The sequence below is a fragment of the Hermetia illucens genome, chromosome 5 (genome assembly GCF_905115235.1).
Source record: "Hermetia illucens chromosome 5, iHerIll2.2.curated.20191125, whole genome shotgun sequence".
NCBI lineage: Eukaryota > Metazoa > Arthropoda > Insecta > Diptera > Stratiomyidae > Hermetia > Hermetia illucens.
The window spans coordinates 49,821,810-49,838,106 of NC_051853.1; the positions used below are offsets into that span (position 1 = coordinate 49,821,810).

The following is a 16,297-nucleotide window of genomic DNA, read 5'->3' on the forward strand; positions in this document are numbered from 1 at the left end:
ACATTGCGTTGTTATGTTACAACAGGCGCATGTCGATGTGCTACAATTTTAAAGGCGATTTACCTTGAGTGTGTATTTATCTCTTACCAGTTATGTAAGAAATTTCTCTTTGCAGAAATGTTGCTGAAGTTTCCCGTCTTTATTTGGGTAAGCAAGTTGAGGTGCAATTCGCATTTTACATCGGGTATAGCTGGTCCTTGTGTGCTTTTATGACTGCATCTGAACGATGCTTTAAGATTTGAGTAATTGACACCAAAAAAGTGTCTATTTATCATAAGACGTACTACTTAGAAATTCTACCTAATTTTTCAGCTTCCAAGACACATAAATTCGTCTTTAGGTCTCGTCAATTACCGATTTTCAGGCACAATTGGCCATTGTTTGTCTCATCGTAACACTAGCATAGTACAGTTGTGGAAAAAACTTCTATGAAAAAGTTAGCCCGAAATCGGCTCATAGAATATGAGGAACAACAATGTAAAAGTCATTTGTATTTGCACAGAACAGTAGTGTTCGTAGATGTTTTAATATTCCATCAGAATTTAAAATGCTATAAGAGCTCGTCATCGTTGAAAAGGATGAATGCATCTACTACCAAATAACAAGCCTTTCGTAATATACAAGTAATTTTTAATATATCCGTATAAAAACTGGTTGACTTTCACCTGCAACCCTATTAGGTAGAAGAATAACGAATAAATGACAGTATGAATAGTCTGACTTGCAGCATCAACCCAATTAGCCAAAAGAACATCAGTGGTGGTGCTGCTAAACGTGGAAAACAAGTGGTTTCAAAGTCAGTGTCGAGGCCTAGAGTGAAGCTTCTACTTGAAAATTGAAGGTTATGAGATTATAGTGAAACCGTCCAAACTACAAGCTTGGCAAGCAAAAATTTTCAGGAACAAATAAAATTTTTAGAATGAATCAATTCGGTTTGCTCAACGTTTTTTAAATCGTCCTCAATTATTTATTATTTTAATCTAATCTATAAATTTTTAAAATGATAAAAAGTGAAGAAGACATACTTAAGAGTCACTAAAAAGTTCTATTATCCATTTGCAAAAAAAGAAACAGAATCAAAACCCAGAAAAAATACAAAAATTGCAATATTTGTACATAACTTTTTAGAAAGTAAAAAAAAAAACTAGAAACTAGATAGTATTTTCTCACAGCAAATAAAACAGGAAAGTTAGTCTTGAATTCAATTTCTGTATAACGAGTTCGTTTAATTTGATTAAATTCTATGAAGTGTTGGTTAATGTTAGCCAAACGAATTATCTCAATTGTATTGATTCAAATACAATTTATACATAATTATACGTTGTTATTTTTGCACTCAGTATATTTCAGTAAAACATGTTTGAATTAAACAGAGACGAAAACTTTTGAAGTATATCTGAACGTAATACTAAGTAGATAGACTATTACTTTTAACAATATTTAAATTTATCTTAAAATAAAAATATATATGTAGCATCAAGTATAAATGAATTTAAGATTAATGATTATTTTTCTCATTCAGATATGTTGTTATTTTTGTTTTTAACAATTTGATGCAGAATAAATGATTCTAGATATTCAACTTAATTGTGAGGGGAAAACCAAGAAAGGAAAGAAATTGTAACTTATGTAATATTAACTCTTCTTCTTCCAGATAAGAATCTATTCTCGTATTCCAACTGTTTAGTTTCTGAATAAAATAGTTTTCCGTGCTGTTCTCTGTTAGTTTAAATGTCAATGTATAGGGAAATTGTTTCCAATAATTTAGATAAAATGCATTACATTGAGGTAAACCACTATAATATATTATGTTAAAATATTGTACAAAATTAGTTTAGCCACTTATTCATATATTTTTGTTATAAATTTACATTCAATATTATGTATATATAAAAATATGATTATCATAAAACGAAGACTTGCATGTATAAAGTTATTGATAAATTTATTAAGACTATGTATTTTATTTGTATGGTTTATGTTTTAATATCTCTTCAAATTGCAGAACGTTCGGTATGCGTTGTTTTATGTGATTGGTGATTCTAGATAAATCAACATTAGATTCGTTCGGGCGGTTCAGCCAAGAGTTCGCAATTCAGGTCGGTCCATGCCTGTGGAAAAGCACTCCCTTAAATCCATATTTTCCATGCTCTTGTTAATGCTTAGCTTTCATTTACAAACTGTTTGGACGATAGTGTTTTACATAATAAATTTAGGATTTAGTGCCCCAGTAAATATATTTAGCCGACAAGTGCTAGGGTTGTTTAGTTCGTAATTACTGAGTTTTGGTTTTCCTTTAAGGAAAAGTTCCAAGATGACTAATCCGTACTTCATAGCAAAAGAACTCTTAGCTTTTCTCGATCAACTAAAGGAGACTTTTCAAAGTCAACAGTTTTCTTCCCCATCCCTTAAAGTTCAAAGTCGAAACTCCCACTAATTTTTTTCTGTGAAGGCAAATCAAGAAATTTCGATTGACTGTCTTTCACACACACTTTTCTCCAAAACAGCTAAACCAATCCGAACGAAATTCGGTGAACATATGGGAACTATGAAATCCCACGCATACAGTGAATGACATAAATTTATGTGAAGTTTAAAGGGGGGCCCCCATATATGCAAAGGTGGATGTAAAAAAATTTTCATTCATTATTTTCATGTGGGGCAAACAGTCGCATACACGTCCCAAGGTCCATGGAAAACCGGTCAGTAGTTCCAAAGTTGTAGTAGTTCAACTTTATAAACTGTCCCGAATTTATTGCATCAAAAGCTAAGCAAATAAGATTGTGACGTCATAAATAATGAGAATAATTGACATTCGAGTGAAATATTAGAGTCCCATATATGAAGAAGTTACTTCACATCAGCTCTTTTACCCTTTGCTGTTATAAGGTAAGCCCCGTTTTGTATCTGTTTTTGGTGAACTTCTTCACATTTGCTAATAATGTTGAACTACTAGTGTAAAGCATATGGAATTAGCTATAATCGATAGAGTACTTTGCAGAGCAAATTATTTGTGTAAATAGTTGCTGATGCAGACCAGCGTCCAATTGCCGGTTTTCCAACTTATTCAAAACTTCTTTTCATTTTGCTGAGGAATTGCTGGATCGATTTTATCAAATTAATTCCAACACTTGCCATTATGGTCCGAACAAGAATTTCCGAGATTCGTTGACAGGTCGAGTTCGGGCCATATCTACGTGTGTCCTAATAAAAAATACATTTACACTTTCTTCTTTGGATTTTCGGTTTACAGCATTTACATTGCGCATAATTAAGCGACCACATCGCGATTAGCAAAATTTAAGAGTTGTCTTCTGAATGCGTAGCAAAAAAAAATGCTGACAGCAGCCCCGAAAGGGACCATTATCTGTTGATCATTTACTTTTGCTTGTGTGTTACTACTGTATCTGCTCGCAATGGAACGGAACATCGTCTCATCAAATTCAACGTGAGTCTTCTCTATGATTCGGTTGGTATTCAGCGGTGGCAAAATTTTCTTGCTGGGCGTACGACATAAAATTTGAACAATCCCAGAATATTGATGAGTATTAGGTCGCCTTTAAAAGAGTCTTTATTTCTGGCACGGGTGAAGTTGTCAGCTACGTTCTAAATGACCATTACAGAACTTAGGAGATTTCGATAACATGGAGGCGGATTGATTAACGTAAAAAGCAGAAAGCTCTGTTGATGGCAACGAGCGGGGATTATCGCGACGCACTGGAGTTCCGATGCCTTGAAAAAAGTACGAGAAGTGCAGCGTAGCGTCCACGATGCACATCCAGTAGCACGAAAGGACTTGTAGATGGTCGGAGGCCTCTATATGGCTCTGCAACGGGCGTTAACAGTAGAGATGTAAGGAGTCCTTTGCCACGATTTTGAACCATGATCTATTTAACATTTATCATCCATTTAAAAATACTTTGGCAGATTAGGTAAATTCCGTATCAGTTTATGAAAGGCAAGCAGAACGGAAAGAAGTCTGATTTATTAAATTTGATATCTATCAATTGGGTCCTACAAAATTCATTTGGTAAAGTTTCTTCTACGAAACTTTAAAAAAATCACGGTTGTTACATGTGAATTCTCTGAAATACCAACCAACCTTCACTTTATAAAGAAAAAAAAATACTCTAGTTGATTTTTTCCTAAAGCGGAATATATTTTCTACTCGTAACGCTGACGCTGTATATGCTATGTTGCACATTCCGCGCATCCCTACGAACTCTTTTGTGGATAGAGAGTGCTTGTTTCACAGTAGGCCCTCGCGTGGTAGGGACTTGCAATGTTATAAAAGCAGCACCATGAGTTCTTTTTCATTGAAAAGGCGTACTAAAGTAATAAACATTTGATAATACCTTCAGATCAACTTAAAACGAAGCCACCACATAGAAGGTCAACGTGTTAACATGGGGGCCTCTCGAAAAAATAGATACAAATGTTGCGCCAGAACCCCCTCTCCATAATCATGTAAATCCAGCATCTATTCAATGCGAGATCAAGTCATGGAAATATAATTCACTACTAGTTAATCCGCGCCGCTCAGGTGTTAATTGAAAGTAAGTTCAGCCTTCTTTGGGGAAAAAGATATATTTGAGCCCAAGTCATCTTTCCCAAATCGATGGTACAAGAAGGAATTTTTCAAATCTATAAAATCAGCAGGATGATTTGGAATTACTCAACCCCCATTGAAAAATTTGTTGCTCTGAGAAGGCATAATAAAATCCAATTTAGAATAAGCACAATTTCGAAACAAAAAACTTTATTGAAATATCATTTCCACAATTTACAAACAACAATTTAATATGAAACCATGTGCCTACCAGCGGACACAAAAGCTCCCAATTTTATTGTCTTTTAATTTTCGTTCATAAAATAACAGTGCCACTTGTTAATTTTCGAATGGGTAACAAAAGGTAAATGCAATTTTCACAGTCAATTTAAAAACAATCAAACAAATCTGATATGCAAACAAATGGTATATGATTCATATTCATTTTCTAGATTTTTTTTTGCATGTATATATCATACTTTAACATCCTAAACAATTTAATACATAATTGCATCTGTTAGCATTAACATCTGTATTGATTTACTTTCTGATCAGAAACTTAGTTTCCTCACATAATAATTCTACTAGGCACACCTCACGGTGTTCCACTTTTAGCCAATTAAGTTTGTACGTTGAATACTAAGTTCAATTACGATACGTAAACTTGGCAGCGTATAGTTGCAAAACAAATAAACTAGAATGTCTCCATTGCTTGTTCCACTGTAAAATCTAGTTAGCTTTGAGTATAAGAGTGTATTTGAATATTTTTTATCAACTAAACATTATATTATCTGGAGATTTTTATTTGCTATACGTTTATACGCGGACCGTTTATTTGTATTTTTCCATAAATTGAACGTGGAATTTCTGGAACTTTTGAAGCATTTCCTTTAGTTTTTCCGTTTGTGGTAAAATCGTTGTTCTGAAATGGTACGTTCCGGGCTTTTGTCCGAAACCTGAACCTGGCACGATGCAAACGCCTAAATAACAAAGAAACTCGATTAAATCTTTAGTAATTAATGACAAGTCATGATGATTCAATGTTTGTCGACTTGACAGATGGAATTCATAAATTTAGACTCTATTGTGCTAAGAGCTCACATGCCTACCTGTGTTTTCGAGAAGTTCAAACGCGTAAAATACATCAGGAGCTTTATTCGCTTTCTTGGCTTGTTCGATTGCTTTCGGTGGAAGTGTTAACTGTGGGAAAGCATACATAGCGCCTTGGACAGTATTGCATTTGAAACCTTCGAAAGAGTTGAACATTTTGTGCACGAGCGCAGCTCTCTCTTTCAAGGAATTAAGAACATCAGATCTCTCCTTCGCGTACAGTTCGTAAGATGGTTCACCTGGTCTCGGCGGGTTGACCTGAAATTAATTGCTGGAATTAATATCAACCAATGCATCCATCAAATTCTTACAATACAAAATGTTGCCGCTTGGCCAATGGTTGTAGAACATAACTGAGCTGAGAGTGATTTGAAGAACATGGCTTTAACGTCTGCAGGCATGTTAACAATTTCTGCATAACCTCCACGAATACCGCATTCACCCATGTAGCCTTTTGAACAAGACATAAAGCTGGCCAATTGCATTTTGCTGTAAGGCTCTCCCATTTCTGTTAAAACTTTCTTGAACGAATGGAATTTCGAGTCCTTGTCATAAACATTGTGCTGATAGACTTCATCGGCAAAAATGAACAGATTGTGACGATGTGCAAATTTGATGATCTCTTCAATATTTTTCCTGGTAAGAACCTGGCCGGTGGGATTTCCGGGATTTATCACTACAATAACACGTGGAGCACTCTTCTTTCGACCTTCGTTGATTGCACGTTCTAATTCATTGATGTCTAGTCCCCAGTTTGCATCTTCATCTAAATAGTAACCAATTTGCTCCATACCTTGCTCCACGATCGTCGCTGAGTACAACGGATATTGAGGTATTGGCACCATTATTCCAGAGTGCTTGCCATCGGTAACACAACTGAAAAGTTTACATTATTAAATTTTCTCATTAACTCATTTAAAATTGATTAATTACTTGAACATTGCAAGAAGTGACTTTATGCCAGGAGATGCACCTGCAGTCAGTACAATATCATTAAAATCTGCTGGGATACCACCGTCCCGTTCTTCTATGTATGCAGCGACTTGACGGCGAATCACTTCAATTCCAGTAGAATCAGTATATGAACCTAGAGATACTCCATGACATCCACATAATATTTGTTTCGCTCGATCTTTTACGTCTTCTGGGTAATCGACTTTATCCATTAGAGATGGATTCACAGCCAGAGCCAGTACCTAAGATTCAAAGGATTCCGAGAATTTTTATTTAATGGACGGAATCTCATAGTTTATAGAGTTCTAATAGATAACTCATTTGAATGTAAATTTCCCCGCTTTTATTCCTTGGTCTTTATGCTCACCTGCCTGATGAATGTGATTGGTTTCTGTCCCATAGCATGACAGTCTCCAATATTTGCTCGGATAACTTCTGTGAATGGTTTCTTCTCGCCCTGAAAAAAAAAGAAATAGAAATTAATGCAAACTGTGTTTAATTTCACTAGAAAAATGTTAATGTAATTTCCGTTGTTCCATCTTGGTCGAATACTTCTGCTTTCATTACCAGGAGCAGTATTTAGTTGAAACTCACAAAATCTAATGGAATTTTCTACGTGCATCTTAGCCCACGAACTACATCAGAAAAATGAAGTGTAATATATAGGATTGCGACCACTCTTATGTGGACCATAGCCCATCAACTACACTTACATCCCCTTTTTTGTCGATTCCTGCCAATGTCCTTTAGCTTGCATTTTCCCTTTACTGTTCTCCACATGAAGTCTAGAGCGATTCATACGCCGGCGAACCTGGAATAATGGATTGCTTTGCTTGGCATAATGTCGCTCTTAACATACACACAGGAATCTGGCGTATACTTTAGCGAAGCTCCTCATTTTTTATTGTCTAATTTTTGCTTGGATGCGTTTTACGATTATTTTAGCTATTATTTTTGCGACAACAGGAACCACGTAAATACCCCGCCAATTATTATTCTGTGGAATCTTAATGATCACTTTTTTTTACTCATTGGAAACATTTTAAATTCCCAGGATCTACTGAAAATTTGAAAGTAGCTACTCCACAGATATTACAGGCTTTACAAGGAACAGCCCCGTACGGAGACGGTCAAGGTCTGACAGTCGGTATTGACATGTTAGGGCAACGCCTCTAACGATCATTTGCAACCTCTTTCATAATGCAATATACTGTAGCGAAATGATTATCTTCTGTGTCCTTGACCAAAGCATTGGTAGTGTGGCGCAGCGGGGTTAACAACATTCGAAATTTATTTCGAAAAGTAAACGAAGTTAAGAGAATGGGTACGAAACCTTAAGCGTGAATATTTACACATGAAATAATTTTTATGCGCGATGGCTGCCGCATCTTGTCAGATGCAGAGCACTGCTTAGAGATGTTTCGGCGTAATCTTAGAGAATTCATGCGTTCATAAGGAGCGAGACGATTTAGTAATGAATATGAGCACTAGAACAAGGCGAAAGCTATCCAAAGCAACCCAAGGGACAAAAAACAGTCAGAAAGGTGATGGTATTTTTTTGGGATGGCCATGACATCATTTTTATAAATTATATTGAAAAAGGTAAAAAGTAGCAAGTCAATATGACATTTTAGGTCCCACAAACGACACCGAGCCATTTTGCTCGCAAGAGAGATGGATATAGAGGAGATTTTGCTCGAATGAAGAGATCAAACAGGAAACAGAGGCTTATTTTGAAGCGTTCAACGAATCTGACGTTACGAAAGGTGTAAATACGTTGGACAAAAGCTGCAAAAAGTGCATCGCTCTCACTTCGAGTCCGTGGATATTAACTTGATAAGGCAAGAGCAGTATATAGCGAATAATTCTATTCCTCCTATTCCATAAATGAGTCAGCAGTTCTTGTTCATCAATTACGGCTTAGCGGTCGTTTCTGATACTTTAGAGCGCTTTTGCATCGCATTATCGCATTGTTAATTCAATTCAGCAATTTTCTTTTTTTTTTCTGCGCCAGAAGTTGATTGTATGCGCAAATTCGATGAAGTAAATTTTTTGTACTCAATCTTGTGGCAGCCATACTGGAAACATCTAGATTTTAGCAAACGATTCAAAACTGCTGTGATCGTATTTCGCTCCTCGGCAATCTCTCGATTATTTGTAGTTGACTCTTTACTAATTTAGTTTTCCAAAATTTGACAACTTCTGAATAACCGCTGTCAATTGCTTCTTTTATATTCCGTTCACTCACAGAATGAAATCGTTGTCATCATTGCTGTATTGCACGCACTTAGAGAACACCTTGCTGGTAAATTCCTCTAATTTTTTGCAAGACACCTTAAACATGGCTTTAGTTTCAATTTTTAATTGGGGGAATAGTAACTCCAGCACCCAAGCCTTTAGTAGGCCCAATATATACTATTCCTATAAACTTTGGAAAATAACAAATATCCATGATCTGGCTGAGATTCGAACACTGAGCGGGAGATGGGGATCATCTCCGTAACAGCATCATCGTGTTACGATTTTTTAAATAGCCTTCCATCCAAAGTGTATCAACCATTGCGAGTATTAAATTGAAAGGCATATTTTCTAGCGCCAGTTCTACTGAGAATATTTGGTAGATAGTTCTTTATTTACTTTTTCGCATTTCAATTAGCAGATTAGCGCATGATTTACTTTGTTTTGTATATTCCTTAACAACGTTCGCAGCAGTCTCATTTTCACCCAGGAAGCCTTGATTTCAGACAGGATTGTGTTTTGTGTGGGGAAGACTCAGAATACTGGTTACATGTCCTCTTTGGGGTACTTTGACAACCACAATTTAGACAACATGTGCGTTCACATAGTGAGTGTGATGTCTTATGTATTGTATTCTACGTAAAACCATATGTTACTGATAGAAAGACTTGCTTGCGATTTTCCCACTGAGCTAATTTCGGTTATGCCGTTATGGGGTACCTCTGACGGTTAAACTCGGGTCCCCAAGGGACTTATCTGAAGAGGTTATTCCCTCAGCGGAAGCCAATCATCGAGATCCCATTTGGAGTGTTGTCATTTTGAAATTGGTAAATGCTAATCTTTGCTCTATTTTTTTAAGGTCATTGATCTATCAATCATGAGGAAGAAAGGAACAACTTTTTACTTTCAATTCGAATCATAGAAATTTAATATTGAATTTATAAAAATATAAAATCTCTCTTTCACTTTGAAATAGCACAATTTGAAAGTAACTTTATTAAATTTACGTATTACAATTTTATTTTGAATACAAATGAAATCTGCAAAAAACTAAACATAAGTATTCTGGAAAAAAATGCCTTCTCTTCGAACACTAAGAAGCGAACCATTTATGAGAAAACTGAATGTCAATGAGGAATATTTACTGCAAAACTACAGGTGTTATCGCAATCTATCAGATAAAATGCTTTAATTGGAACTTCTAAATTCTATCCAACGCTAATGATATACATGAACGTTTATACATATGTAAGCAATATTTGAAGCCTAACGCATTAACACTGACGTGAGAAATATAAATAATATTTTGGAATAGTTAAGAGGGCATCACGATAATCTTAGTGGATCGGAAATAAATTATCAACATGACGAGAAGTAATATTTGTGATTTGAACCAATTATCTCAGTATAATTCATTTTTAAAATATCTTATTTCAACTGAGCATTGCTAGCTTCTTTTTGTTGATTGAGGGAGTCCTAATGATGATTGAGGAGAAATTAGAGGGGGTATTTGCAGAATACCATATACAATTTCAAAGTTTCTTCTATTTCAGCCAGGGCAAAGGCAACTCAACTTTGACAAAGGTGCATTGCTGTTTAGTGAATACTATATAGTGTATGCTTATTCTGTATAAGCTTTATGCTCGCCTACGATGGTAGAAATATATACTGAATGATTTGAAAAATTGGTCTTAAATGTGATAAGTTAGAAGGTAGGTAGAATCCCGAATTTGATCGTCAAGCGGAAAACAATTTTGTCCGATTTAGTAATAAAAACTCGTTCCGTTCAGTCGCTCTTCTCATAAAAATAATTGAACTTGAAAATTTTTATTTTTATTTTCGTGAAATTATATTTGTTTAAACTTTAATCTGGGCGAATCCTAATATTTGCTTCCCAGGCGTATCACAGTATAATCGTTAATTACACTCGAATGAGATAAGGACTTTTATCAATGAAAAATTTTATTCTAACAATTGACACTCGGCTGGGTATATATACTTGAACACTCTCAAGCAGATAAGATTCTCATAAGCTGTGAACTCTTTGAAATGACAATAAACTTTCTATTTTACTTGATCGTAACATGAAACGAAATTTATGTGGTCAAGGAAAACGTACATTGTTCCAGAGTAAGCAAGTGCTGTAAACTGGAACTTCGATATTCTTCATCAAAAGAAAATATAATACTTATCAATTCGATAACATTTTTATGTCAATTATCAGGGTCTGATGATCTGGTTTTGATAGAAATAAAGCGAGAAGAAGAGAAATGAGAATACGAAGCTCTCATTTTATCAATCTGGCAGCTATTTAGTGCTTATGGCTTGCACTACATTGATGAAAATCTTTACGAAGTTAAGCAATACACTGGTCAACAATAATATTAACAAGGCGAAAATTGGAAGCTTAGCACTTCAGGTATGAAATGTTTTGTATATTTCTTATGTGGAAAAATATTTCAAAGTTGTTCATGGTTCCATTTTTACCGCTCGGAGTTCACGATGTATGAATTCACTATGTTAGAGTATGTATTCACTTTCATAGTTCATACTTCCAATATACCCATCAAATTTGGTGTCAATTGCTGCAACCGTTTCTAAGAAAAACGCGTAAAGGACACACTAACAGGCAGATAGGGGAACTATTTTAATAGGATTTTGTTTTACACAAAACCTTAAAAGGAGAACCTTTTTAGTCTCCCCCTTTACTCTGAGAAAGCGCGTGACATCGAGGTTGCGATGCATTGCTTTTTAACAGAAACATAATATCGTGTGTATTAATTTATAATTTTTGTAAGCAATTGAAAATGGAAAGTTTGAACATTTTGACGCCAATATTTAGTTTTCGGCTATGTGATAGCTTTACACATTGAGTATGAAAATATTTGCCACAAAATCTTTGGAATAAATTTTGCCGTAATCACCATTGACTTGTATTACTACGCAAAACCTGATAACAGCGAAATCAAACATTATCATGTGATAAATGTTACAATTAAATGCTAATGTAAATTATATCAATATATGCAGCACCATTAGACTTAAAAAGCAAGTTGAAAATTGCTAAGTGCGGCATCAGAAATATACTCCATCAATTAGCTCTTCAATATCAATTAATCTTCAGATAAGTCTTTGATTATTCATTTCAAATAGCTGTACAATTTAGGCCTTGTTGCGAAGCGTTATTGTGAAAATTGAATTTTGTTTTTCAGATTTTCCGTCGTGTTTTTTAGTCTTATCATATGCATGGTAAACATTTTCCACTAGATTTAAATCTATTTTTGTAAAAGGTGATTATCCCTTTGAATGACAAATCCTTCAACGACTAATATAATCTTGAATAATTTCCTCTATAAAACTTGTTTGGGATGTGTGGAAGGCCTAGCCAGAAACGACAAACTTTAAAAAAGAAATTTGCAGATAAGAATAATGCTCTGTAATTAAATGGTATACTTCGCTACAGATATCAACCTTAACAGAGAAAACCAAATGAGGAATAAATAGCGATAATCGCATTAAGGACCCATTTAAAACTACCCAAACTTGAGATATCCAAATAAACGTTAATCTCCCTGAAGTTAAGTATGTATGAGAACGTTGTGCGAGATTGATTCGTTTTTGGTACGAAATGAAAATGTCAAGTAACACGGTGTAACAAGCAATTAAACCATTTATGTACATATATCTCAGTGGATTGGTAATGGAAGATCCATTAATACTATAGAGATGGAAGGACTGCTTTCATGTCTGGGCGAGCCAAGTGTATGTGCTTGATGGTGAAATGTTTGTGCATAATTAAGCAGTTACAGAAACATAAAATTCGAAATCACCATACTCTATAAATTCACATCACCGGCACTCACTGGTATAAGATCATTTTTCGAATGGCTCGTATCATCATGGCAATTTTATGTACAATTCACTGTTTCAATTTAAAATTCAATCGATTCACGCTCAGCTGCTATGAATACGTTTCGGAGAGTGTTTTTGGGTAGAAAAAGATGACATTGTTACTCTGCACAAATAAAATTAAGAGCAAAAGTATACGTGAAATAAAGGTAGTTTAAATGTCTAAATGACCGCAACTATATTGTTTAATGGGTGTTATTCAATGGAACTGAAAGTTGGGAAATTGTTCAACACATCTTTGGCTAAAACGTTGTTATCAAAAGGTAGGGACTGGAAAATTGTAATGTTAATGGAAGTATTAACATTTCAAATTGTGCAAAACACAATCCATAAAGCGGGTTATGCAACGCTTAGGGTCATCAAACCTAGTAAGCGATTCATTAGCTGAGTTACTTTGGTTTGGAATAACGATGTGCAAATGAAGGTCCATGAGAAGAAACGCTTCTACCATAAGTTTTTCGCCGATGAAACACTGGGCAATTGACAAATTGACTAGAATTCCAACCGGAATGTAAAGAGAGTCATCGCTGTTACCGGAGGGACCTAAATACTAGATAGATCATATTCGTTCATTCATGCTGGGAAACGATCTTTAATAGAATTATTTGCAGTATGGTTAAGCTGTCATAGTTGGAAGCCAATAAATAAACATTTGAAGAAGCTATATCCACTCGATTGAAAAGCGAAAGTAACACTAATATGAAGCCTTTTGTAAAAAAGCAGACCCGATAATTTACGAGGAATGGATGAATTTTACTGCATTTACTAGAAGGGTTCCAGGTTCAAAAAGGCCGTGTGTATAACAGAAACGTAAATTTATTTGATGGTAGTATCCATCCCCGCTTCTCACTAGAGAATGATTTGCACAACGATCAATTGGCATTTGGGGATAAGACAATTTCTTATTCAAGGTATGACGTCAAAACATGAAACAGCTACAAAAATACTGAAAAAATAAGTTTTTGTTACTTCTTCAGGCTCAATACATCACGGCTGCCAGACATCATTCAACACTGATTGATTTTGTAAGTTTTTAAATTAAGATGCTTGCCTAATTCGGGCATTTGGCGTGAAAAAGATGAAAATTGGAAAACGTTCAAAAAAGAAATTGGAAAGTCGCAGGTTCTAGGCTAGTTAGCAATAATATACGTACTAAACGCTCTGATATATTCGGAGCTTCACTAACAAAGTTCGGGTGGGCTCTGTTAAGTGACTAATACCACCAATATACTCTAGCGATCCAATTTTCCTTCTTCTATTCCACGCAGAGTCGGCTCCGACGAGTCTTCCTCAAAAGCCCAATTTCTATTGTTTTTGTTACCTAGCTTTCTAGCAGTCAAGTAACCAGATCTGTATATGGTAAGTGCATCATCAATTCTGCCTTCAGATTTTGGTAAAGCAAATCAATTGACCAAAAATTTGCTTCGAGAGGCATTTATAAGTATGGATCTTCGTTGGATGTTGAACTGTGGCCTGGAACAATTTTTCATTTTTTTTAGATGGTAGGCTTCCCACAGCTGTGGAACAAGTTTGACTCATTCGTGATGGATATATTTTTTGGCCCCATTGGAGCATTTTTTCTTGCATCCGTTTCGATCAGAGCAAAACATTTCCACAAAATACTTTGATGGACTACTTTAGTTTTAACAGTCAAATCAAGTTAATAATCCAGGGCGGGAAGTATACTAGGATACCGTCACGGTCTTGAATTGAATTTTTACTTTTGATTAAATTGTTAATCGAACTGTTCGCAGGAATTATAATATATAATTTTATTTTTTCTAAAAATAAAAAATACATTTCCCTTCATATGGGTACAGTGCATCAGGTATTTGGGAAACTCTTCGGTAATAAAACTTTTATTTTTGTTTTCTATCGCAACGCTCTGAACATTTTCTACTTCATGAAAGTCGTTCGATTGTTTCTTAAGAAAGTTCGTTCAAGTTTGAAGCGTTTGATGGTAATATGGAAAATGTGGGAAGGCGCAAAAAATATCAAGAATGCCTAAGCAATATCAAAACAAGTCCAAGTTATTATTGATGAAGAACCTTAACTTTCAAAGACCAAAAGGGCCATGTGGAAAGCACTTAATGTTTTTGAGTCCGCTATATAGGCAATAACTATGCTTGATGGAAGGTCAATCGTATTTCAACAAAACTATATTTTCACCCCCTACTATTTTAGATTATTACGGATAGGACGTTGTTGAACAGGAGACCAATAGATGTCCTTATAATACCCTTGATTCGTTGAAAAAATTATTACTACAATAATGCCGCAAATAAAAAAGAATCATCTGATTCAGGCATGAAACGCTTCCAGCGGTGAATTGAAACACCTATTGTCACTAAGGCGATTTAATTGAATGACTCTCCAGCATACTAGATACTTTGTTTGTTGTAGACATGTTATTTAAGTACAATAAATTTTCTAAAAAGTATACAAATTTTCGTTTTGCAGTTAATATGTTGTCAAATACCTGGCGTACCCTATACGTAATATCTTCTGATATAGTGTTATGTGATTCGACTTATTAACCCATTTCTCATTCCTTAGTGAGTTAAATTGAGTAAAGCTTCGTATAAAACGATGGTACTTACTCTCAACAACCTCACTATCCAATTGAATCAAATGGGTGAAATAAGAAAAGGCTGCAAAAATCTTTTCTGCTGAACCATTTAGTATATTAAGTAAAACTCGTGCTAGGCGAGCTAAATTGAGTCCCCTCACTTTCTTTTCAAAATATATTGACATACCACGACCGAAAGAGATATGAGCATTATACTCAGTTTTTTGTCTGTTGACTACTTTGCTGTGATTTACGTAAATATTTGATTGAAATTGATTAGCCCCTATTAAAACTATCAAAAATCAACTTGATGTGTCTTATTTTCTTATATCCTTTCTTATTGAAGGTTGATTGAATTAAACATTTTTGTAATTTGAATGAACAAATCGGTTGTACTTCTATTATAGCAATAGGAAAGAGAAACAGCTATGTAGAGCTTTTGCTAGTTTAGTAGAATGTAATTGTTAATAGTTGGAACGGTGTATGATTTGGAGGCATATTTTATGGAATTGCTTAGAAATGGTTTACAGGTTGCAACTATCTATACAGATTATTTGACACCATTTAGGGGTCGGAGAACCGATAAAAGCTACTGTTTTGTACTATCTTGTAAACAATTTAATTTGGAAAAACAACTATTGTAGATCTATAGTACATAATTTGACGACATCAATTGCCAAATTTTTACACGTGGTATCTCTTTGTAGAATTGAGATGATTTTCATAAGTAAATGGGGTTGAATAGACCGCTATGAAGAACACATTGTTCAACTTAACACGATGTGAAACTGTAGTCATGAAACAAACAAGATGCATGCATGAAACCAATTTAAGATAATCATCATTATTCTCAATGTTTTTATATTTGTTTTATTGTATAATTCGAAAGATTGGGAGACTAGGTAGCTAGTAAAGTTTATTTTATTATGCAATGATTTCTTATTCTGATGGAGCTTCATATCTATTCG

General features: G+C 34.8%; 1 protein-coding gene across 1 annotated transcript in view; it reads right to left on the minus strand.

Annotated features, from left to right (window-relative positions):
- Positions 1 to 4,742: 4,742 nt before the first annotated feature.
- LOC119656719 (alanine aminotransferase 1-like) overlaps positions 4,743 to 16,297 on the minus strand; it is a 29,702-nt gene continuing 18,147 nt past the window's right edge. Inside the window, exons 3-7 of the mRNA XM_038063246.1 lie at positions 6,981 to 7,070; positions 6,593 to 6,855; positions 5,971 to 6,535; positions 5,659 to 5,917; positions 4,743 to 5,529 (exon numbers count right to left, since the gene is read on the minus strand). Of these exons, the coding sequence (XP_037919174.1) occupies positions 5,381 to 5,529; positions 5,659 to 5,917; positions 5,971 to 6,535; positions 6,593 to 6,855; positions 6,981 to 7,070 (1,326 nt within the window). The 3' untranslated portion in view covers positions 4,743 to 5,380. The remainder of the gene's footprint in view (positions 5,530 to 5,658; positions 5,918 to 5,970; positions 6,536 to 6,592; positions 6,856 to 6,980; positions 7,071 to 16,297) is intronic.